At 42.7% G+C, this 26180-nt stretch overlaps 3 protein-coding genes across 3 annotated transcripts; 2 read left to right on the forward strand and 1 right to left on the reverse strand.

The window, feature by feature from the left end:
* The first annotated feature begins 2441 nt into the window (after nt 1-2441).
* LOC127768136 (zinc-finger homeodomain protein 11) lies at nt 2442-4130 on the forward strand. The gene has a single exon (XM_052293667.1). The coding sequence runs from the start codon at nt 2805-2807 to the stop codon at nt 3525-3527; it is 723 nt and encodes a 240-aa protein (XP_052149627.1). The 5' UTR covers nt 2442-2804; the 3' UTR covers nt 3528-4130.
* Nucleotides 4131-13201: 9071 nt separating this feature from the next.
* LOC127765906 (cytochrome c oxidase assembly protein COX11, mitochondrial) lies at nt 13202-16225 on the reverse strand. The gene is made up of 6 exons (XM_052290876.1): nt 15793-16225; nt 15048-15100; nt 14411-14483; nt 14232-14336; nt 13639-13719; nt 13202-13541 (listed from the first exon to the last, which is right to left on the reverse strand). Exons 1-6 carry the CDS (start codon nt 16102-16104, stop codon nt 13440-13442), a joined length of 726 nt encoding a protein of 241 aa, XP_052146836.1. The 5' UTR covers nt 16105-16225; the 3' UTR covers nt 13202-13439.
* Nucleotides 16226-22916: 6691 nt separating this feature from the next.
* LOC127767636 (cortical cell-delineating protein-like) lies at nt 22917-23676 on the forward strand. Its single transcript, XM_052293036.1, has one exon. The coding sequence runs from the start codon at nt 23029-23031 to the stop codon at nt 23398-23400; it is 372 nt and encodes a 123-aa protein (XP_052148996.1). The 5' UTR covers nt 22917-23028; the 3' UTR covers nt 23401-23676.
* The last annotated feature ends 2504 nt before the right edge of the window (nt 23677-26180 follow it).

Below are 26180 nucleotides of genomic sequence, written 5' to 3' on the forward strand. Positions count from 1 at the left end.
ATAACCGTAAGCTTTTGTAAATCTTTATCCCCACGACGAGCGAGACGGTTGTGAATGGTTGATCAGTTCCGGAGCATCAGTCCGTTCTCCCTCCCGAGCGGGCGAGGCGAAGATCTGCCTCCTCCCACCGCACGTTGCGTGTCGCTAGGCGCTGGCTGGCTCCTCCCATCCCATGCCGCGCGGGCCGGGGGCGCGTGTGGGTTTGGTCGCACGCACCGCGCGCCGCGGGCCAGCCAGGGACACGCCGGCACGACACCATGTGCTACCGCTAATCCATCCAAGCTTCCAGCCGCGCGCGCGCGCATGCAGATGGGAGAGGGGAGGAGGGAGGGGCGCACCGCGCGTGCAAGGTTGCAGCAGCAGGCACGGGCATGGGGTTCAGATATGGGCAGCGAAAAGGGATTTCATCGCAGGGATTTCAGGGGGCGCGCGTCATCAGTTTGACGACGGTGGCCGCGCGCTGTTTGCTGCTCGTTGTCGCCTCCGCCTTGGACGCATTCGCTGCTCACGAATACCACCCATACGGCAAACACCGTCGCCGGTTGAAAACCACAAGATTTCTCAGGTCCCAAAACATAATACTTTCAATTTTTCCATCACATCAAATATTTAGATACATACATAAAATATTAAATGTGGATAAAAAAACTAATTACACAGTTTACATGTAAATTGTTAGACGGATCTTTTGAGCCTAATTACGTCATAATTTGACAATATGGTGCTACAGTAAATATTTGCTAATGATGGATTAATTAGGCTTAATAAATTCGTCTCACAGTTTACGTGCGGAATCTGTAATTTGTTTTGTTATAAGTCTGTATTTAATACTTTAAATGTGTGTCTTTATACGTTTTTCTTTTCCAAAACAACTAAACGCGGCCATAGTTCGTTAACCACGAGCTAATCGTCTGGGTTTTCGACTAGATTTTTGTCACCAGATATCTTTGTTAATACAATCATTATTATTTGTATATTGCAGCATGCAGCGGCAGCGAGAGCGAGGACCACCGAGTTCCTCCTCCTAGTTGATACCCTTTTGGGAAGAAACCAAAAGAGCCAAAGATTAAGAAAAAAAAACAAGCTAAGCTAGCCCAACGGCGAAACGGAGTGGGTCTCATTGGATCGCTAGCGTTTTTTTTGCAGCTAAATTATTCACTGGCACGCGGGAGAAACATAGAGCATCCACGTCGACAAGTGGATTTAGCGCCTACAAGTACCACATGCTTCTGTATCCCTACACTAGAATACTCCTATTTTCTACTATGCAATAATGGACTATAGTACTTTGTTAAGACGAAAGAAATCACGTTAGTACGTCACCGGGAACAAGCTGGCTCCATTTTACTATATCTCTTTGCATAGTTGCATGAATGCCATGGTCTCACAACCCCATTTCCGATGCTGATTAGTTGATTAATTTTCCTCCTAATCAGTATCATCTCGATCGGTGAGCTCGGGCAGGATAATATAATGAACACCGTTTTGTAGCCATTCCGGGTACATGGGGCGTATGACCAAGGCAGAAAGGCTGTATCCGGAAACGGCAAGTTAAGGTCCCCACTCCCCACAATCAAATTATAGTAACACAACGGTGGAACGTTCGAATTGTTATAGAACTACTAGTATTTACATAATCGAGAGTGCTTAGTAAAAGGGTTAGTTTCAATTTATTCGAACATACAAGCTAGGGATGGGTCTCCTATGATGTAAAGTTAGAAAATGTCATTGGAGCGTGATCCACAAGCTAGCTAGTTTGGTAATATTTGATTTGATTCAAGGCATATTTTTGCCCAAGTCTCGTGAAGCCAAAAGCTCGTAACAAAAAATAAATAACTCTATGATATAAGAAGACTAGGCTTCAAATATTCTTTCGTGTTGTTTTACAGCCTCATCGATTGCTCGCATATTCTAATAAGCTATTTTGGTTTATTAGAAAATAAAAACTAAATTATAGATAAAACTTTTATATATGTCTTATTAACGATTTAAAATCCAATGCTGGAAAATAAACTACGTTGAAAACATCATAAACTCAACTTCAAAATTAAATTTAAAAATTTTATTTTATTTTTTTATTAGGACAACCGATGAGGCTTTTCTACTTGGAAATTCAACACAACCCTCTTTCACTTAGAAATTTTAATGTTAGAATCGTTATATTGATCTTCTGCTACCAAATGAGCCCTGTCACTGTAAGTCTGTAACGATATTAACAAGTCGTCATCCCATCCAATTAAACCAAAACTTATAAAGAGTGTACTAGATCTCTAATACAAACAAAACATGATGGACTACCCAAACCTTCAAAAGATTCTGTTCAAAACAATTAGAGCCCCGTAGAGGTCAAACAGTGAGCTGCCCCTGCCTGTGCTGTCCGTAGCAAATCCAGAACTGCGAAGATCGCAAGCAAAGCAAACTTTTTTTTTTTATATCGACGTGCTCCCAACTGGCCAGCCACAACAAACACCCTCTCCCGTTTCATCCCCAGACATCATGAGATACATTTGATACCACAGCTCTACTAGTGCTGCCGCTACTCATGGCGCTGATAGCCATACGCGCATGTGTGCAAGTGCAATGCAACCCAGCTCCCACAAAAAAGTCACAGCTAGCTAGCCATCGATAGCTCTCGGCGTCTCGCTCACATAGACCCTAGCAAAGCGAAGCACCGCGTTGCATGCGCCCAGCTGCTGCTGCTGCTGCTGCTCACCGCGCCACATCGCAGCTGCAGTAGAAGTAGATCAGAGAGAGGCGGAGACAGATCGAGATAGAGAGGACTAGAGGAGGAGGAAGAAGCAGCAATGGAGCAGCAGCAGGAGCGGCCGCGGGAGGTGTACAGGGAGTGCATGCGCAACCACGCGGCGAAGCTGGGGACCTACGCGAACGACGGCTGCTGCGAGTACACCCCCGACGACGGCCACCCGGCGGGCCTGCTCTGCGCGGCGTGCGGCTGCCACCGCAACTTCCACCGGAAGGACTTCCTCGACGGCCGCGCCACCGCCGCCGCCGGAGGGGCGGGAGGCGCCGGCGTCGGCGTCGCGCCAATGCTGCCGGCCCCCGGTGGAGGCGGGCCGCCGGGATACATGCACATGGCGGCGATGGGAGGAGCGGTGGGCGGCGGCGGCGGCGTCGACGGCGGCGGCGGCTCCGGGGGGAGGCGGCGGACGCGGACCAAGTTCACGGAGGAGCAGAAGGCGCGGATGCTGCGGTTCGCGGAGCGGCTCGGGTGGCGGATGCCGAAGCGGGAGCCCGGCCGCGCGCCCGGGGACGACGAGGTGGCGCGCTTCTGCCGGGAGATCGGCGTCAACCGGCAGGTCTTCAAGGTGTGGATGCACAACCACAAGGCCGGCGGCGGCGGCGGCGGCGGCGGCGGCGGCAGCGGCGGCCCCGGCGCCGGCGGAGGCGCCCAGACGTCGTCGTCGACGACCAGGGGCGGCGGCGACGTCGGGGTGGGCTTGTCGCCGGCGATGGGCGGCGACGGCGAGGACGACGAGGAGGTGAGGGGGAGCGAGATGTGCTTGTAGGAGCCACGTACTTACGTAATGCAGGCAGCATTGCAAATTTGCAATTGCATTGCTAGGGTGGGATAATTCACAATTTAATTAACTCTCTCTTTTTTTTGCTAATTTCTTTTATTTTTTGCTTCCCTGAGTTGATTCTTGCTGATGAGATTGATTGTTTTAACGGTGCCACTAATTAATTGTGTGTTATTATGATCATTCATTGGTCGATCGATTTTGTTGTAACACTCAAAGGAGATGCTTCATAATTTCTTCTCTTATTTCCCTGTATATCTTGCATAAGCTCACTACTCAAAAGAGATGCATTGTACTGAGGAAGTACGTAGTACATACGAAGGGCATGCTTCTTTTGTTATTCTTTTATTCGACATCAAGCAAGCATGAATTTATAGCACGCCAAGAATCAAGATGGGCATAAAGTTTTGGAAAACTGCTTCTGTTAATTCTATTGGAAGTTCGCGCTTTCATTTTTTTGTAACCACCAAAGTTTGTGATGTACTAGCACTGAACTTTATCTCTATTCCCGCGTAGAGAAATTAATTTTATTTGGGTTTCACTATGATTTTCTACTACTAAAGAAAATTAAAAGGCTGTTTCTAGAAAGTAGCATCGGAAATAAAGAAGCATTCCACATTTGGATTGAATGTGTTATACTTCCTCAATACTCGATTTTTCGAACAACATTTTTGTCAAACTTTTAAACTTTTGACAATAATTCTGTATCATTTTTAGAAAACCACGGTACAAACACCTCACGTCCCGTACACATTCACTCATATAAACATACCCCTATGAAGAAAGGGAAAGGCCACCCACATGAATGCCTTCGAAAGGCCGATTTGTATATTTTGAGATTGACGATTTCACCATAAACGGAGATTGGTGCCTATAAAAAACTGCATTATGACTACATTAAAAGTGATAGGCGACATTATTTATGGTCAAAGTTTTAAAATTCCAATCATATCTTATATATAATCATCTGAGCGGAGGGAATATTCATATTTATATGTGTTTTATTTTCTACATCCTATTATTTAAGGCATTAGATATGTAATTAAGCAGTCAAACTTCTTTCCAATTAATGTTCAGTGCACTACAACAAGCGGTAAAGTGCAGATAAATTAGCAGCTGGCGAGCACAAATAACCAACCTAAAATTACTTTGAGTACCAATGCATTACTCAATACAATAATACATGCATATGTTTGGTATTTAATTTACTGATAGAATGGAATAAGCAGTGTATAAATCATAGGTAGATTTGGATGGCATTTTTACGGCTGCAGCTTATTATATATATTAGTTATGAACCGAAGACACGTGATTAAAAAAATAGAATTTTACTAAGTTGGCTAAAGCAAAATATCTCTAAATCAATTCTAAAATTATGTTCTAAATGTGTAAATCTCATTGCGCACTACGGATACCAGGCCCACCTACAGATTATACACTGTATGTACAAAGCAGTCAGGCAGAGTACCAGCTGGGTCACTGGATTTAACTTACAGTTGATCGAAGCAGAATATCTCGAGTTAATTTGTGTAATCGCATATTATACGACTCAATTATTTGTGCTATATATATGTATGGTGGGTCCATTATGAAACGAGCTAATCTGAGTCTAACTGCATACGATATACCGGGCGTGTGATCAGTTGCAGCAAGCTGCTGCAGTGAAGTTACTTGGTTGAATAGAGTAATTAGTATGTGCTTTATTAAATTATGACGGGATCGCAAACTCAAACCTTTGTCTAGATGCTATTGTAAGACAGTAAAAGGCATGATTACATCATGTATTTTACTATATATGAAATCATGCGGCTCGACCGGTACACGAGGGTAATCCTTGAAAAAAAACAGAATTGATAAACAACGTTCCACAGAAAAATAGAAACAATATCTTGGCAAATTTTTAGTCTTTAGATATGCTTCACAATTTGTACGCCAACATGCTTCTCCTCTAACTCCAGCGGTCTCGATGAACTCCAATAATCAGCGACGATGACTCCGACCATTTAGAGTCTTGGGTTAGGATGAGGATAAGGGAACGGGCAGGAGGAAAAATATCATCCGGCTTAGAGGGATGATTGCGGAAGGTGGAGGCTTGGCAATGGGTGGTAGACATTGGTGATGGCGGTGGAGCCACAGGGATAGAGGAGACAATAGATCAATATCGGCAACGGGGCAAACTAATGTTATGATTAAAAGGCGGTGGCGAATCTGACGGTGGGGCTGGGACACCGTTGTCGCTGCCACCTTGAGGAAGGAGGGATGAATGGGGAGGCGGTGGAGGCCTGCTAAGGGTCCTCACTATCGGCGTTGGTGTCTTCTTGTCAGCCAGTGAGGTTAGGTGGCGGTGCATTGAGATGGTGCTCTGATGCAAGAGACATAGGCACGAAGACGTTGGGAAGTTGAGCGCGTACGTATTGTGCGGTGAGTGGGAAGAAAAAAAATAAAAGAAGAGTATCAAGGTTTTGGGAGGATTTACATAAATTTTTAAGGCAATCCAACAACCTAAAATTTGTAAGGTATTAGTTTTTTTTTCAAATGTAGAGTAGACTGTTTTCCAAAATAATGACGAATTATTATTATTATTGGATGGTAATGATTGGCTTATTATTCATTCAGTCCTGTGGCACTTAGGTGGTGTTTGGGATAGGATCACAAAAACATAAATCCCTAACTTATGTTTTTATGATTAGTCCCTTTCATCCCCAACAACCCTTTATATGAGGTGATGCTATCTATGTTTTGTTTAGGTTTACCACTATACAGGAGTACTATATAGCTACTACTAGCTTACATTAAACATTTGTACTGAAGGATCTTCGCGAGAGATCCCCTACTAAAAGATTACACCAAAGAAGCTTGGAATCCTCAATATACTGTTGCAAATAAGAAAGTTAAATTTGTCTACTCTAGCTCAAGATTGCAGCATTGTTAAGAGATTTGACTTCATCATGTGGATCTTTTGATTTAAACGCTTAATGATTACCTGCAATGTTGCACATAGCACGTGTTTAGATAAGGGGTGTAAAGTTTTAGCGTGGGACATCGAGTATTATATAGGCTGTCGTATGGGTTGTTCAGGTATTAATAAAAAGAACTAATTACAAAATCCGTAAACCGCGAGATGAATTTATTAAGCCTAATTAATCTATCACTAGCAAATGTTTACTGTAGCTCAACATTATCAAATAATGAAGTAATTAAACTTAAAAGATTTGTCTCGTAAATTAGTCGCAATCTATGTAATTAGTTATTTTTAATATATATGTATGGTGAAATATTTTGGGATGGGATCTAAACACCCCCGTACCAGGCAAGTTCAGTTTTGACTGAAATATGGCCGACATGCCCACGAACATTATCGTACAGTGTCCAATATTCTGCGGATAAATTGTCGAAAATGTCAGGTAAACTGTAAGAACTGTTCATGGATCTAGGGTTTATTAGGGACGCAGCGAGGGATATTTTTAATCTTTATATAAACATCTCATTAAGACCATGTTTAGTTGCAAAATTTTCTTCAAACTTACAGTTTTTCTATTATATTAAAACTTTCCTACACACACAAACTTTCAATTTTTTCTTTACATTATTTCAATTTTAACTAAACGAGTTAAACTCACCCTAATCTAACAAATCGTTCAAAGCTGGACACGTCGACCCCCTTCCTGCTCGCTAGTCACCACCCGAATATGCTTATGCGTCACATCACTACATCAGCCCACTCTCTCTCTCTATCTCTCGAACCGTCGCGTAGCGCAGTGCACTGCACCTCGCTCGCTGTACGCAAACCTTTTTGACTTGTCTTTGTCTTCGCTCACACAGATCCGCATGCAATCCGCAGCTTGACCGCCCGAATCCAACTTTAGAGCAAGTTTAATAGTACAGGTCCAATTGCCGATATAATAATCAATTCATTAATATATGATATCACATGTCACATATATATATATATATATATATATATATATATATATATATATATATATATATATATATATTTTGTGTCGTGGAGTTAGCTACATATTTATAGCCCGCTGCTCATCTCTCTCATCTTTTATTTTATTAAAATATATTTATAGCTCGCTAAGGGCATTTCTAATCCAATAACTAGAATAGTGTCCATAGCATTAAATAAGTTGCCACCTAAGAAAAAAAATAATATGGTAAGTGAATAAATGAGAAAAGAGAAGAAAACCATGTCTTGCATGAGACATGGTTTCTACACAACATCTAAGACATCATGTGAGATAAGCAGCATTAAATTAAAGTATGGAATAGTGGTGTTTGCATTGGAAGAGTAGTGTCTAGTACTTGTTTCTTGATGATATAGAGTTTATGAAAAGGATTAGGACTGCTCTAATAATGACACCTCTCCCGGTTTTCCACCTCGCGACACGCGCATCGTCCAAACTTCCAAAACCGTGCAGGTCGCGCAAGGCTGCAAAAGCCGCCGAGGCGCTTGCTTTTGCCGCCCCGCCCGCCTCGCCCTCGCGGCGGCGCTTGCTTTGCTTCTGGTTGCCCGTGTCTCCGATCCGCGGGGCGCAGCACGGCTCGGTCCCCGCTGGGTGGGGCGAAACGGTGGTGGAGCGCGGCACGGTGGGATCGCGGAAAACCCCAACGCATCCAACGTTCACAAAAACCGCGGCTCCTCCTCCGCACCACGCATCCGGGCAGGGTGCAGCAGCTAGCGCGCGCGATCGGTACGGCGGATTCGGTCTCGCGGGCCGCGCTTGGCGCGACGTGCGGGTGCGGGTGCGGCTGCGGAGTCCACGTGCAGCGGCAGCGGCGAGGACCGTAAGATTCGGGGTGATCTCGCGTTCTGTACTTCTGTAGTCGGCTTGTGGATGGATGGTGGTGAACGGTGATAGGCTGGTCGATACTTCCTCCTCCAGGAACATGGCGGATGATGGGCCTCGCACATGGACGCGCCTGGCCGGACTAGCGCCTAGAGTGCAACTTCTCGCAAGCCAACAGGGAGCAGAACCATGGCCTAGTGCATCCCACGCAACACGATAAAGCCGTGTCTAGGGTGACAGTGACATATCTAGAACTAGAACCACCCATAAACAGTTTTAATTCCTGTTTTCTTAATAAGGTCTACATCATCCAAGTTTGGGCAAGAACAAAGGACACGCCCGACGCCAAGATCCGGCATCTCTCACCCAATCCAAAATCTGATATCTCTCGCCCAACTAGGGGTGGCAACCGAGCGAGGGAAGACCGGGTTGGATAGGAACGTCTTTGCTATCCCATTCTCCACTAGCCCCGGTCCCGTAGAGTTAACTAGGTAGGAATAAAAACGGTTCGGAAAGTTTTCGTATTCCAAACATATTCTCGGAAATGGAAACGAATATGATATGACTACTATACATCAGAAACCGTATTCGATAATATTTGATTCTGTTTTCGTATATGGGGTTTTCAATTTTGATTCAGATTCTGAAAAAAAAAATGGAAACAAAAATGATGAAGGTGGTTTCCGTCCGTTTTCATCACTAGTTGCCAGCACCCGCTCCCGCCCCCGCCCCCGCCAGGGACCCGACAGTGCGAAGGTGAACTAACAAAGTCGGTTGCCTACGACAGCTTGGGTATGACGAAGAGGCGGCAACGGTTTAGGATGGCGACGACTCGTCGACAGCTGAAAACGAAGATGGGTCGATGGTTGGGTGTGAAGATCCGACGACGAAGGCGGCACGACCGACGAGCACCAACGTGGCGGGGCAACGACTGAAGACAACTAGGCACGACGGCTCGGTAGTTAGGCTGTGAGCTAATGACTTATAAGTAGCAAGGAGTCGTGGTCTGATGAGAAGCGACAAGACGACCCGGATGAGCAGTAGTTGCCGTTGTCCTTGCTAGCGCTACGTTCCTGTATGGCGTTGCAACGCTTGTGGGGTTGGGTGAGGGATTTGGGAATCGGAGTTTTGTTTATATATGGGCTACTTACTTCCCTAAGTGGGCTAACTGGGTTTACCAATTTATATTGTTAGAATATGCTATTTTTAGAGATGTAGCTCATACACCGAGACCCCGCTAGGTTACCCGCGGGTTAGTTAGAACCCCCCTCCCCGTCTCACCCGCATTCCAGAATCTCCTCCCCCTACCCCCAGTCTCTCCCTCTTCCTGTGCCCATATAGGGGTGGTTCCCCACCAAGACCATGACCCAGTAAGGAAATTGCTATCTCTACGTTGGGCACACATAATTTTAATATGAAGAAATTAGTATCCATGCCCATGCCCATTGGACTCGGACAACTTGGTGGATATCTAGTGTGATTATGTTCATAGATAGATATTTAAAAAGGGGGCCACAATTAGATAAGCTTCATTATCTTATAAATTATAAATACATGGATAACAACTAATAACATACAAAAATTGTAAGTCCACCTAAGAATGTACAAGAATCAAGCATACATGCGTCTGCCTGTTGCGCTAAGCCCCGTCACGAGAGGAGAGGGACGAGCAAGGAGGAATAATCGAGGATATATAAAGTCAGTCAGAGTTCAGTCTTTATTTCACATGTATATATACATGCTGTGATTGAATGGACTAAAGTACTCACTCCATTTCAAAATCAAGATTTATAATACCGTTGACTATTCACATAACGTTTAACTATTCATCTTATTTATAAAATTTGTATAAATATTATTTATTTTGTTGTGACTTATTTTATCAACAAATAATCTATCCTCACATGTGGGAGTGGCATTTGTAGCCTACACGATCGAGTATGTGCCATACAGACATACTCACAAGCAAGATTAACAAAATTGATAAGTTTTGCGAAAACTACTCGGTTTAAAACCGTCGGTGGTTCGTGGAATCAGATCGGTTTTAGTTGGTTTTCGTATATTGTTGACTGAAAGCTGGTTTCTACCGGCTTTTGATCGGACACACGTCACAAATTCTCTCTTTCTACGGCTCCCTTGGTTGGCCTAATCAGCCAAAAAAAAAGCCAAATTTTAAATTTTCAAGCTTAATTTTAAGATATTTTCAACATAGTTTCTTTTTCAACATTGGCTTTTAAGTCACTAAGAACACATTTATAAAAATTTTACGTACAACTTCATTTCTATTTACTAATAAACCATTTTGGCTTATTAGGAAATAAGCCAAACGATGGGGACCTACCTCTGCAATCCGATTTTGAGTGGAACAAGTAGTAGGCGAGAGATGGCAAATGATAGTTCCATAATTGAGGAGTATAAAATGGTTGGAGACGACAATACTGGGCTGAAAATTGGAATCCCTGCGTATTAGAGGGCGTAGAGGCCTACGCCCTGTGGTCTAAAATATAACATCAAAACGTGTTCTAAAAATTCAGAGATACCTTCTTAAAAAAAAAGGGCAGAGATACACACAGAGTAAAAAAAAAATGTTTAACCTTATTCTTTTAATCTTTTGATCGGCTAACTCCACTGTTGATCTTTGATGCTGTCACAGATAAAGTAGTTGGTAAAAAAAATAAAGAGTGCAACAATGGTGCTAATTTTTGAAACTGGTAGCCAATAGCCATTTTTGCTTTTATCCTGCTTTGGATGACATAGTACAGAAATATATATTAAAAAAGCTATTCTTTGTTTTTTCAGATGTTAATTCAGCCGGTCACCTGATTTGAGGATTTGTCCCATCACTCTATGCCATCTCCTTTTTCCAACCACAAATTTTTTTTTGGTCATGTGACTAGATTAGGTGTGAAATAGGCATTGGGCAGTTAGGCCTGGCTTAAGGAGCTGTTTGGTTTGGTGCCACACATTGCCACACCACATGTTAGGCATGCCACAAATTGTTAGCTTAGCGTTTGGTTGCTTGTTTCAGTTATGGCAAGCCACACTTTCTTGTTTTATGGGCCTACATGTCATATACTCATTTTCTAGCCAAACATTGCCACACTTGTGGCCAACAAATTGTTGGCCACACTTTGTTTGCCATGCCACACCTATGGCAAATTGAGTTATGGCAATGTTAGGCAACAACTAAACAGGCCCTAAATTTTTTTTTCCAAAAACATCACATCGAATCTTTGGACACATAAATGAGGCATTAAATATAAATTAAAAAAAACTAATTGCATGGTTAGGGGGAAATCGCGAGACGAATCTTTTGAGCCTAATTAGTCCATAATTAGTTATAAGTGCTACAGTAACCCACGTGTGCTAATGACGGGTTAATTAGGTTCAAAAGATTCGTCTTGCGGTTTCCAAGCGAGTTATGAAATTAGTTTTTTCATTCGTGTCCGAAAACCCCTTCTAACATCCGGTCAAACATCCGATGTGACACCAAAAATTTTCTTTTCGTGAACTAAACAGGCCCTTAGGTTGAGTTCTTATCTCAGTTTTCCCAACTCATCTCTCTCGTTTTCCGTGCGCACGGTTTTTTAAACTGTTAAACGGTATGTTTTTTGCAAAAAATTTCTATATGAAAGTTGTTTTGAAAAAATCATATTAATCCATTTTTCAAAAAAAAGTTAATACTTAATTAATCATGTAATAATGCGTGTTCCGTTTTGCACGAACACAGCCTTATGCCTATCTCCATAATCCTCACTATTATCTTATAAAGAATGGTGCATAATTTGCGAAAAATATTGGAATCTTCATTAGCTTAGCCTTATGTGTGAAGATTTTTTGGCTCCATCCTCACTGGAGATGTTAAATATTTTAAATATTATCTAGGAAAAAAAAGAGAGAACCATAGAACACGTTGTACTCTCATAGGGGGAAAGAGCTCTTTCATGCGGTTCGATTCAAATGTTCTGATTACACTCTTTTTTCTATTATCAAAATAGGACAAAAAGTTGGTTGATTTTGGATGAAAGTATACCCAGTCTAGCTCAGTGTTCAACTCATTACATGTAGTTCCCAGAAGTCTGTGAGAACTGAGAAGACAAAGGAGAGACTAAAAAATCAATCTAAAAACAGTTCCAGCAATACGAAACAATTTGCTCATCTCTTCCCTTTCTCTCTCCAGAACGCACAAAGTTTGCCTAGGTAAACCCAGAATCAAATGCAGGATTTTTTTTGACAAAATATTCTTTTATGAAGTTGCATAAAAAACAAGCGTTTATTTATCAGGTCCAAATAGACGAAGGTAGAAGTAAAGAGAGGATAGGGTAGCGTCGAGCTGGCTCAATCCTTATTGGGTTGTATCTAATTTTTGCTAGAAAATTCAGAGGATCTTCATGACCTTTTTTAGCTATAGGCTTGGTATACAATAGCTTAACCCAAGGCCTTGGTTCCACACTCCTCGCAGTTTAGCCTTTGCCATGCTTTGGTCCAAAACTCTTTCTCCAGGCATCTAAGGCTGTGTCTGAGGGAGAGGGAATTGAGAAGATTTGAGAAGATACGTAAAACGAGGTGAGCCATTAGCGCATGATTAATTGAGTATTAACTATTTTAAACTTTAAAAATGGACTAATATGAGTTTTTAAAGCAACTTTTCTATAGAAAATTTTTACAAAAAACACACCGTTTAGTAGTTTAAAAAGCGTGCGCGTGAAAAACGAGGTACAATATCCCCTTTCTCATGTGAACGAACGCAGCCTTAACTAACTTTTGGGTCTCGTCCTTTTGTATGTTCTCGTCTCCAATTTATCCGGTAAAAAAAATTTAATAATTTCCCTTTGTTCGCCCATAGTCAACACGCACACACGCAGATTGTGGTGACCATTTCTTATCCTCATGGTACTTCAAATCAAATCAAGATGCTCCATTTTGATTGTTCTGTGAACAATTCTTACATATTTATTTGCAAAATTTCCAAGAAACACATGTCAACTAATACACACTAAACAAAACCCTAACTTGTGTTACATGAAAGGAATTTTTGTGTTACTCGTTGGCAAGGTGTTTAAATAGAACTAATGTTACCACTTACTTTACGGTACCGATACAATTAGCTGTCGTTCACCTTAAAGAATGTGTAAGAAAGGACAATATTGTTCACCCCTTCCATTTTGGGGTCTGTCTCAAACTCAGGATCGATGTAGAAGAACACCTGAAGAAAAAAGTTCACATACAAAGTTGGAATAAGTGTAGACAAACACCAGATAACTAAATAGCCATGCATTTCATCGAATGCAAATTGAATTTACCGGCATGTCAATCTGCTCCCCTGGAAGAAGTGTTTGCTCCTCAAAGCAAAAACATTGTATCTTATTGAAATATATTGCAGCCTACAGGATGAAAGAAAAGAGTTGTAAACTCAAAACATTAGGAGTCTGCCTCCTGTTAGCTTAAATGCCCTAGCTGTACACCTCAGCATAATTTGAGTTAGCAACATAAATAGGATGATATTGTGAAGTCACCTGAGTCACTCCTTGACTAAGAATATCACAGCAGAGGTTATGTTTTCTACAATTTTCTGATCACAGTTTTCAAACTCTTATCAGTTGAGGAAGTCTAATCATGGCTAATGGTTTCAAAAATTTTCTTCCTAGAAATCATGCTTGAGAGTTGGGGCTATTTAACTTAACATATTTAACAAAAAAGAATATAGGATTAAAAGTTAAAGGATTACATCCAACATATTTCCACTAATTTAGGCTAACAAAATGAACAAAGGATTAAGAGTTAAAGGCCTACAGTAGCTTTGTGAATCCAGAGACACTTCTGCATCTCTCACAAATCTTTCTTTCCAGGACATGGCAGCAGTTTAAGGGTGTAAAAGTTGTGCTGAATTACATACCTTCATAGGAGCTACGTTATATGTGGATACACCAGTTATTGGAGCTGAACTACGATTTTCAGCAGTATAAAATGCAAGAGCACTTTCACCAGGTTTAACCTTCACCTACAAATGGAATAGGTAGAGGATAAACATGCTGCGGAAAGGGCTATATATTGTTTCTTAAGCAAAGCATTTACTTCTCTCTGTGTTGGAATGAATTTCCACGGCATTCCATCAGCAACGTCAGCATTAAATTGGACAATTATCTCTCTGCAAATAAAATTAACTGCATTAGTCTCAACAGCAAAGAAAATAAAGTGTCATCATAAAACTGAATCACAGCTAAATTTTAGCACACGAGATTATTTGGATAAACAAGAAACAACAAATTCATTTAAAAATTTATCCCGAAACTCTTGTAATTAGTTACAATCATATAAACATGAAGATAATGGTTTTCCAAAATATTAGCCCATGATTACAGCAAATTTGCTGTACACATGCAATTGCTGGCAAGGCTGTATGGCTATTCCAAGTTAAACTTCATCTAAATCTAGCATCACATGTGGTTTCATGTCATCCCACTATTTGAAATGAAGGTACTTCTGAACCATAAACATTGGCAAAAAGCCATCTGATCATGTAAGAGAACAGTAAAGGAAAATTTACACAACAGGCAACAGACCGGCAACACAGGCCTAGTTTGAGCTCACGTTGCAACAAGGCTCTATCAAGAGATAGAAAGTATATTTTAAAAACCACCATGGCACTGCCTTTCGGAACTGGAAACGACAAGTAGTGAAAAAACTGGACCCTGGGCATAGGAAGAGTCACCTTGAAGTTGTTGTTCCGTCTCGAGCATGTCGTGAGATCTTCTCCTCCACACTCTGTAGAGAGCCAAACATTGTTAAGGAATAATACTCCAGGTTCAAACTCACTTGAATCAGGTAGTTACAAAGATGCCAAATTTATCAGAACTTTTTCAATGCACCAGTAATGAATAATGAATGATTCACTACCCAGAAAATTTATTACTATTTTTTGACAGAATTCATAGAGTCCGACAATAACCCTGCTTCAGCAATGTCTACTTAGACCAGTTATCCATACAAGCACCAAAAATGAATCAAAAACTATTTCATGCCACTCCCAACACATTTGTAAGATCACCCTTTGATGGGCATTTTAACAAATTCCAGCACAGATATTCATAGTTGTTAATAGAATGCAGAGTGCGAGAGGCGGCGAGAGGAAGTGCCATCTATCAATAGATTACAATCTTCTAGACTCATAATTTACACATGGCAATACAACAACACGTTCGTGTCCATGGCATCTATAAGAACTGGAACGGCGGTCTCCACATGACAAAGGCCACATAGCTGATGAATCGCATCAATTTCAGCATATCACAGTGCCAAGCAGCAGATTGTAAAACTAAAACCTGCCAATAATGGAACCAGACGCTATCCACAAAATCAAGCATAGCTTAATCGATGTCCCAGCACAGTGTTAATTTCAGCATATTACGATTGAGAACAAGAAAGATAGAGGCAAGTTAGGGAAATGAAGACCAGACCTCGCGGCGCTGGACGGTGCCGCCATAGCCGGTGGCCTGGCAGAAGCGGCGGTAGAGCGGGACGGCGGCGTAGGAGGCGCCGACCATCGCCGCGGCCACGCCTAGCAGGTACGCTAGCGTCCTCCTCGAGCTCTTCTCCCGGCCTGCCGCCGCGGCGGCGGCGGCGGCGGCGGAAGAGGAGGAGGAGGCGGACGAGGCGAGCCCGCGGCGGAGGAAGGCGTCGGCCGCCGCGGGCGGGGAGCGTCCCCGGAGGAGCGAGAGGGAGAGGCGTTGGTGGAGCCTGGCCAACGAAGGCGGCGGCGGCGGCGGCATCGCGGCGGCGCGTGCGGGAGGCGGCGATGTGTGATTCCGCCGCCGCGATTCGCTGTACGGTGTTCGACGCTACGACCAAGCAGCAGCGATGCGGGGGATCTGATGGCTGGTTTGCCGCGATATGAGCCGTCCGATCCACATCAGACGACTCCCAGCAACCCTTCACTAGCCTAGTAGCGTCAGATTTGCAATTCCCAGTTTCTGCATAAGAATACAACACAACCAGCCTGAAGCAACTACAAAATCTCAGTCGAAGTAATGATTTTCCATTTATGTTGCTAAATACTCCCTCCATCTATTTTTGATAGTCATATTTTTAAATCTAAAAAAAATATTTTTGATAGCTATATTTCAATCCAACAACCTATCATATTAGTAACTTTCTCGGATTTAATGCGTGACTCTCCATTCTTCCACATAAGATTGGCTACATGGGCATCGAGAAATGTAAATATTAATGAATTGCTTGTTTACAATAAATGACTAGTAGCATGTTTAAATAAATGATAAGTAGAATTACTTATCCTTGATCTGTGTGTCAAGATGAAATATAATTATCAAAAGTAGATGGAGGGAGTATATATTATCTTCCTCGATAGTCATAATTCATCATCCGTGCATGTAGAACCGAAGACGGAAGAGAGAGTTACAAGCAGAATGTGCAGTTAGCATCAGCAAATTGACCTACGATATGTAAGCAAGCTAACTAAACGAAGATATTTTGGCCTTGGTACTGTACTTCAAATCTTGGCAAGTTACCTAGCGTGATCCTAAGAATTTTCTTATACTGTAATTCACGAGGCCATCACCATCCAAAATTTGCCTCTCGAATCATCTTGTCGTGAAGAGTAAAAAAAAAAGAATCCTAGACATGATCAATTCTTCACTAATCACATGTCATCAGTTGCTTAAACTCCTCGTAGCTGGCACGGCCGTCGTCATATCCTTGATCATCTCACCGATTTCTTGATCTGTTGTCCCCTTGTCAAGGCCGATCATCACTTCTTGGAGTTGAGCTGAAAAGGAAATAGTGACCAGTGTTTAGAGAAACATGGTCCTGATTGCATGAGTTTCTTGTTCAGAGAAGAGTAAGATGACTAAGATGGGCAGAACATTGAAGAGATGCACAGAACACAAACGATTGAAGAGGTGCTTTGAGTGATTAGAATTGATAAGAATAGAATCTACCTCAGCGGCAGAAATGTACCCATCTCCATCCTTGTCAAACAGCTGGAATGCTTCCATCGGTTGTTCCTCTGAATCAGGGTCAAGTGTAAAAATCAAATTAATTAGAAGTTAGAATAGGTATAAGTAGCAGTTTGCCAAGAATTACTCAAACCACACAAACACAAGTAATGAAACATTGCCACTTGCCAAGAAGGAATTAGTGTAGGACATGACTAAGTAATAGCAGTTTGTCATGCCAACTAGTACAGAGAGCTTTAGATTGTTGAATTGCGATTGGTCATTTGTACTTATAAGTTACACCTTATTCGGAAGCAAAGGAAATCATTAAATGTTTATGCATTTTAGAACACAAAGCAGTTTCAAAAAAGAAAAAAATAGAACCTACCACTGATTCAAGTACATTGCATTTTGTTGCAATAAAACCATTACTAAGCAAGGTATCCATTATAAAATTTTATATTCTTTAAGCTCAAAGGAATTAAGTACTATTGATATAGCATAGTAGAGAATCTACAACCTCTTAAACCAGATACATATGCAAATTAGGCTACCTAAAAGAGACTATACACAACAACAGTTTCCACATGTGGACTAACCAAAAATGCATATAAGGACCACATCTGATTAACTCTCCGATTTTAGGAATAACAATGCAACATAGTGCTAGAAGGAGGATACAAAGAAAAGTAATTGATTGTTCATATACTATGTTGCTATAATGCTTGTGGTTGTGAGGGTGGAATATTGAACTGAAAATGCAAACGTTTCATATTAAAAATCTGATATGCTAGTGTGCATTGCACTTTTAATTTTACAACAAATGTCATCAACACAAAGAACTATGTTGTCATAATAATATCTTGCAATTGATATAAACCACACGTGATAGAAGTGATACATAACATATTCAAAAAGCAAGAATTTACTATAATATATATAAACTGTGGAAAAATAATTATGCCAAGGAGGAGTACTTGAGAAGAAGAATAAGCCATACATTCAACCAACTGTGTGCAATGAAAATCAATAACCACTATCTGCCATGAAAATCAATAACCTCGTTTCCAGCATCAGCCTCCCAGCTTCAGTTTAGCTTCAGTGTGGCTTTGGCCTAATGCGCTCAACAGTTCTTCACTAGTAATGATACATAAATAGACAACAAGTTCTGAAGCACATTATACCATATTCTTGTGTGAGAATTAAGATTATTTTCTTTCCATATAATCTGTTAAATAATAGAGTTTCAGTTTAGCTTCAGTGTGGCTATGGCCCAAGGAGCTCAACACTTCTCTTAGTTCTTTACTATTACAAAAAGTTCTGAATCATATTATACATTCTTGTGTGAGAATTGAGATTATTTTCTTTCCAGATAATCTGAATACATCGGATGTATTCTTCTAGTTGAGGTGGATAGGTGATCTTGAGAAGATTAATCTAAGTACTAGCTCAACATATGTTGGTATTTCTTACTTTCACATATAAAATCCTCGAGCGCATGGATATACCATTGTAGCACTCCACCCAGAAGTATTTCAATGTATCGAAATCCACAAAGAACATGTGTGCTTAACTCTTCTACATGATCATCCAAGGACACATGCAAAAATAGCCAAAGGGTTGAGATGATTTTCTAGTGAGGAACAGGGTCTTTAAAAAGATTAATTTTAATCCTATCGCAATACTTCAGCACTGGCCTGCTCGCTGCTACGAGATTGTGCTCTACTCCGTACGCGGACAGGGTTGACTATAGTGATCTCAAGGGTTGTCACCACCTCCACACCAACCTCTAACGAACTATGAGATACGCAGCAAATACTGGTATTCAACAATATAAACACCACGTCTACACTATTAAATATTACTCTAATGCCGATCGAACATTAAAGTAAATACTTTTTTAGTGAATAATATTCCAGTATACTAAATAGGAACTAACTAAGAAATATGCCTCACAATGTAAATTTCAATTATTCGGTCAAGATAATATCAATTAGAGCAAAGTAATTGACAAGTTACAAAAGTGATGAGGAAAATACTAACAATTCTGGAATTTCTCCCTTACTCTAAATATTTCTCCCTTACTCTATCCCTATTCTAAGTATACATAAATGATATAAAGAGCCTCTTGTAATTTAGCTCAAGCGTGGTGTGTATTGTGAATGAAGGAGGAGAGGGGTATTTATAGGGAGAGAAAGCTTGGAAGGTTGGAGATGCTCAATGTAATCCAAAGGGCATCTTCATCCTCCTCTTGCCATGCGTCCTAATGACGGTTGGAGCGCAGGAAATGGTCACAACCGTCTTAGGAGGTCGGTAATTACTGACCCGTATAATTTTTGGACCAGTTGGGCTGTCGACTGACCCCTAGGGTCGGGCGACCCTTGGTTGGTCCCTCTGGCCCACTCCTTACTCTTGGGCCCTGACATGTGGGTCCTTAGTCCATTGGCAAGGCGGTTGAGCCCAATACATGTATTTTTTGGGGGTTTGTGGGCCCAAGACTCCATTGTATTGGATATGAATGTAATTCTTCCCCTTCTTTATATATATCATCTCAAGTTTGGTAGTTTGTCACCCGCATCCAAATATACACTAACACTCGTGGAAATTGTTAGAATTAAACCCTACCACTATGTTGGAGGTCTCATATTTTCAAATTTATGTAGGTATTGACAGCGTAGATTTGGTATTTAACAGCTATCAACAGTATATACATAAAAAGAATCTTGACGGATATTCTCTACTTACATGACTCCATCCATCTCGAGGAAATAAACATCACAAACTGATTCAGGAAGAAGACGCAACAACCATCATCACTCATAACAATTCTGGCGAATACAGGCTAACCGATCAAACAGAGCAACCGTAACATACACAAAACAAGTGCACACGCTCCAATGAGGCAAAGGGTTAGTACTAGCAAAGAAAAATGCTCCAGAAACAACCACAAGAACACCCCTCCTCAACCCCCCCCCCCCCCCCAAGAAGAAGAACTCGAAACTGACCGCCACGATAGCGCTCTCGAGAAACGACACAGCAGCAGCACAAAAAGTCGTTGTTCTTATCGAAGAAGGTGAACACCTCCTTCAACTGCTCGATCTGCTCCTCAGTGAGACGATCTGCCATCTCCATGTACAGTCTCCTCCCTTCCTCTCGAGCCGGCTCTCTCCCGTAGGTGGAGCTATGTGGGTGTGACAATGGCGGTGCTCTCAAGAAGGCAATGGGTTCGCGGCTGCGAGTGACTGATTCACTGCTACTTGGAGAGGAAATGTGAAGCAGAGGAGGAAGGTGATGTGGAGGCAGTGGGACCCAGCGTGGGGCCCAAAAGCTGCTCAATATTTTGGAAGCATATGCTTGTGCCTCCAGAGGAATGAGTGTTTCACCCACTGACATGTGGGTCCAATCGAGTGGTTTGTTGTGATCTTCCTCTCTTTCTTTACTCGCACGAACTTAGACTCCGGGCCTGCCAGTGTATACATAAGCCAATGGATTGGTATTCCAAAAAATGGGAAGTAATGAAGGCTTGTACCTTGAATTCCAAGTGATTTTCTTAAACTTAATAGCAAGTTAATTGGGCTTGCAAACAAATTAACTAAGGATTCTAAATCCATTATACTCAGATATGTTGTATACTAGGTTTGATTTATTTATTTTGGAATGAAAAAAGTAAAGTTTCAAGTGATCTCAAGAAGTAAAAATAGGCAGGAAATTGGAAACAACTCAATAAACAGTTTCGAATTCAAATCCATGTGGAAATGAAACAGGGCCCCAAATTGATGCCTGAGTTTGGATAGACAAGAATCATCAAAAAGTAAACCAGATCAAATCAATTCCAAATAACATTTTGTTGCACGCTTTTGAGAAATGCACCCAAATCCAATAGCATCAACCAACCTGGAGAAAAGAAGAGCCCATGCATGCAGCGGGAGGAGCTTGGGACCGACTAGGGCGGCCTAGGGTAGCACGGAGGCACACCGCCTATGAGGCTATGAGGGAGCTCGATGGCGGCGCGGCCAAGGAGCTCGGCTGTAGCAATCCCCGGGTGAGCTCGACGGTAGCACCTTGAGGATGGCAGCGACAGCGGAAAGGAGGGCATTCACCGGTGGCGTAAGAGACGAAGAAGATGAAGAGACGTGTTCACTCCATCTCTTTCTAACCGAAGCCTAGGCCCAAAAACAAAGGGATTGAGATCCTCTACAGGCAAATGCACAGTGCCTTTGTCATTGATATGTCGGCCTAGGGATCATTGGGCCCACATGTCAGTGACAAAGTCACGTGACTTCGACTGCAGAGCATTCTAATCCGATAGGAAGGGCCCCAAATGTCATATTAGCAGGATGAGCCCGTGTTTCAAACACCAAAACCTTATCCCAGCCCATAGCCCATATTAATACATCTGGGCATTTCCGGCTGCAAAATCTAAGCACGAAGCCATGGAATGAAATAAGCTCAGGTGACTCGGCCAGGCAAGGCGATTCTACGGGTTCTCAAATTTCGCCCTCACGAAATTGCTATTGAACTATTGACAATTTATTAGGACGAAAACTTTGAATTTTAGATCACTGGATTACTTGGCCAAGCAAGGCGATTCCACGTGTTGTCGAATTTTCGCCTCATGGAATTGCTACTGAATTGTCTACCAGTCTTTTGGGGGCAAAAGAATATTTGGATCTTCTTTTGGAGACAAAACTTTCAAATTTTGGATCGTTGAATCTACTTTAAAATTCATGCAGATGGGGTGTGGTGTACTGCTAGATGGAATGAACCCATGACCTGACTGACCTTCACACGCACGTGCCACATCAACTAAGCTAGTACCTCCTTTTAACTTCCTATATATGTGTTATATACCAGTTAAAATGTAACTATACTAAGTTATAAAGTATATATAGTTACACTACAATTACACTATATTATATTTGAAAATTCTTTATTCAGAAAACTTAACTTTCAAAAGTTGTATAGGTGTAAGGTGCTCCCATTTCTCATTGCCCCCATCACCCCATGCCGAATCTTCCGTACTTCTTTTCCATGCGAGTTTTTACCTGGTCGCGCTTGGTCGATCCCATCCCACCAGTGGAGTGGGGTGGCAATCGATTCGCCTTTTGAAACTCCCGGACAAGCCAGCAAATGGCGACTACGCGGCTGCATGCGCCTCGCGGGCCGGAGGATGTCGGCTAGAATGTTTTTGCTTCCGGAACGGACCGTGCGTTACGTTTTCTGTGGCAGCGACGCGGCGTGCATGCCTGCAAACACTAACAGAAAATAAAGCTGTGGATGAAATTGGATATAGATACATGGCCCTCTTCTGGCATGCATGGCTGCACATTTTAGTGCTCGTTGAGTTGTAAAGCTTTTAACCGGTTTCTAATCAACACATACATGGGCCGCGTGATTCTTGCTTTGGATTGATTTTTTTTTTAAGGCTCGCTAGCTACATCGATATAGACTTGTATGAAAAGGGCAACTCATGGTGTATGATGGATGGATATCGTTGTTTGCATACACCGTTGCCGTCGCCTCCAATTTTGTGTACACACACGCACTAACTGAGATCGATGAGACGTTCCCAAAAAAATCTCACACCACCATGCATCGTTACGCATCTATAAATACTCGCAATAATCCCAGCAACAAACAGGACAGGCAAAGCACACAAACATACACACTCAACAGAACGCACAACAAGAGAAGAGATCGCTACACACACACACTAGCTATCCAATCCAACACATTAAGATGGCGTCCAAGAGTCGTTTGCTCGCGATCTTCCTTGCCGTGAACCTGGTGGCGCTGCACGCCGGCGTGGCGCGCGGGCAGCAGAGCCCGCCGTCGTCGACGCGCGGGAACCCGTGCCCGACGAGCGCGCTGGCCGACCTGAAGGTGTGCGCCGACGTGCTGGTGCTGCTGAAGCTGAAGATCAACGTGCCGGCGAGCCAGCAGTGCTGCCCGCTGCTGGGGAGCCTCGTGAACCTCGACGCCGCGGCGTGCCTCTGCGCCGCCATCAGGCTCAGCGTGCTGGGGATCCCCGTCAACCTGCCGCTCGACGTGCCCCTCGTCCTCAACTACTGCGGCCGCAACGCCTCCGCCGCCGGCGCCAACTGCTCCTGAGTTAATTGATTCGATCATCCGTCGACGTCGTCGCGATTAGCCAGAGATCGACATGCATACACATATACAGTTTATATACACGTACGGGAGAAATGCTAAAGCTCGTGCAGACAGCAGGCATGCGTAATTAATTAGCAGTGTTGGTTTTAGTCGTCTTGTACTTATATGCACGGATCGTTTCATTTGCATGTGTGTAAGTTTGGCGTGGATGCATTCCGCGGCTTCAGGGGGTCAATGGTCACTAATAATGAATAATATCTCGATCGTGTAATACTACGTTTAGTTGTTGTCCAAGTTATTTTTGCCTGCAGCATGCTGTTTACAACTTTACATTTGCCCTTCTCTCTCAGTGCATACATGCATGATACACCACATTTAGCAGCAGTCTAAACTCCAAATTAAATATCCTAAAATTAGGTACCTCCACCCTCATTAGCTAGTGCATTACCTGTCCAGAGAAAAAAACAATATGGAAGAATATATGTGGCCGACAGCACCATGCGCGTGCACGCTCCATAGTGCAAGCGCCGCCCAGCCGGCGCACAATATTATTATCGCGCGCCAGGTTTGTGGGCTGTGGCCTCCTGCGATCGCGGCTCTCAGCTCACTACTACCCCGCTAGCTAGCGTTCGCCACGGCAGAGCACACGATCGATATTCTACACGATAGCTAGCTAAAGGCGCTTACCACCAATAAACCCACCATCTCACCGCCTGTGTATGTCGATCGATCGCGCGCCGGCTGGCCACCAGCGCCAGCGCCGCACCATTTCGGTGGGGATGACACACGGCGACACGTATATATTTGACCGCTACAACACTACTCGTAATTATAAATAGCTAGTAGTAGAGGACTTGTTTGCCTATGCCATCCAGGTCTCTGAACGCACACAAGTGACCCCGCAGTCCGCACCCCCCGAATGCGCCGTTCCGGTGTTCCCCGGGGCGTTCTGCCCTTCGCTACGCCCCTGCCGGCTGCTGCGGCCGCCGCGCGCCCTTTATCATATCGTGGGAGAGCGCGGGCAAAATCCAGCGCGCGCACTCAGTCATCGTCGCGTTTGTTTTTGCAGCCGTCACGCGTACCACCACCCCGGCAACCACCCCCGCGCACGCCGTGTACGTACGATATGGCTGCGGACTGGTGCCTGGCGTGGCAACAAATAAAGCCGCAATCACTGGCCTCCTCCCGTCCTCCGTATGTGGAGCATCACGCATGCTCCGCACACGACATGGCCACCGAGCAGTAGTACGACGTCGTGTTGGTTATATATAAGTCCGACACGTCGAATGTTGACTATGATAGAATTTATAAGCCTACTCTTATCATATTATCCATGAGATTTTTTTGGTTGTGGCTTCTCCCATATGACATCTATTTTTGTGGGCATTGTGGGTCGGGTTAGGACGCATGCCATTGTGAGCGACAGTTTTCATCAAAATTTGGCCTGACGGTTTTTTGCCAAAATTCGATCAAATTTTGATTGCTTTAAAATTTATTTCCTGAAAACAATTTGAATTCTGACTCAGAACAAGCCCTGGGTCCAGGTCAAAACGTTCAAATTTTGCGGTTTTCAGCGCAAACGTTGACCCTGACCAACACCTTCGCACGTGATGGCTAGTTGGCTACAACTATTGGCCCACTCGAGCTCGATAATTGGATTAATAACGGAGTATCACATCGCTAATAGTCGGATTCCTGCTATATTCGATTAAGAAAGTTAATCTATTAAAGAAAAATTATACAGAAATAACTGAGTTTAAGTAGAATGCAGCATGGCAAGTTATCTATTAATTAGGAATAGTTTGTTAGTTTTCTTTTATTTTTAGGAAAGTGTGTTTAGTGTCCTATAAGAATGTTACGTTTTTCTTTTATCTTTAGGAAAATTTCTTTCTTATCCTACGAGGACTACTATCTCCCTATGGGTATAAATATGTACACCCGGGGTTATTGTAAGATATCTCCACGATCAATATAACTACTCTCGGCGCATCGCCACCCTCTTTACTGAGGTTTTTACTTATCACGGCGGAACTTGGCACCCGACGCGGGACTGCATCGGTTTTCGATCTCCGGCGAAGGGGTAAGTCCTACGTTCCGCCGGCTCTGGCAATTGTATTGGCTACATCAGTACATTGGTGTCCTACACTGGCGTCGTTTAAGGCTGCATCAGTACATTCGACCTCTTGGATTGCTCTAGTTCGGTTGATATTTTTACCTACCAATTTATCATATGTCTCTATTAATCTAGTCTTAGCATACCGATTTAGCTCTATCGGTTGCTTCTCGCTTTAGGGTTTCTGCCGGTATCAGCTAAATCGCCTTGCTAGATTAGATTAGCTTAGACATCTACCACCTTGAAAATCAGTCAATGGCTTGATTGTCTAGATATTATGTTTCTTTTCATATTTAGTGCTGCATCAGTTAAGTTTGATCTACTAAGTTGTACTTAGAACCATAATCCTAGCATGCTTTTTAACTGCCAATAAGGGTTTCATCGGGGTTTTAGCTGATGAGGTATCTAGAGGTTGCATCGGCTTACAAGGATTGCTTATAGATTGGATTTAGTCGATGACAACAAAGACTCTATTCTTTATCTAATCTTGTGGATTTTATGACATCGGATCTCCAGTCGATGTACGCTTTAACCTTCGGATCAATACTTGTTCTATTATATCATACTGCTAGCCGATTGATTTATACTGGATTATATTATTGTGATACTATATTACCATCAGTCGATTGACTTTATATCATTATTTACTCAAGTATTAGAATCTACA

The sequence above is a fragment of the Oryza glaberrima genome, chromosome 3 (assembly GCF_000147395.1).
Source record: "Oryza glaberrima chromosome 3, OglaRS2, whole genome shotgun sequence".
In the NCBI taxonomy this organism is placed as follows: Eukaryota; Viridiplantae; Streptophyta; class Magnoliopsida; order Poales; family Poaceae; genus Oryza; species Oryza glaberrima.

Bases quoted from the DNA above. Each gene is read 5' to 3' on its own strand.
- LOC127768136 (XM_052293667.1), top strand. From the start codon at position 2,805: ATGGAGCAGCAGCAGGAGCGGCCGCGGGAGGTGTACAGGGAGTGCATG.
- LOC127767636 (XM_052293036.1), top strand. From the start codon at position 23,029: ATGGCGTCCAAGAGTCGTTTGCTCGCGATCTTCCTTGCCGTGAACCTG.
- LOC127765906 (XM_052290876.1), bottom strand. From the start codon at position 16,104: ATGCCGCCGCCGCCGCCGCCTTCGTTGGCCAGGCTCCACCAACGCCTC. The intron at 14,337-14,410 runs GTAAATGCTTTG...TTCCATTTGTAG, and splicing joins TCATTCCAACACAGAGAGAA to GTGAAGGTTAAACCTGGTGA. The intron at 13,542-13,638 runs GTAAATTCAATT...TTTTTTCTTCAG, and splicing joins GGGAGCAGATTGACATGCCG to GTGTTCTTCTACATCGATCC.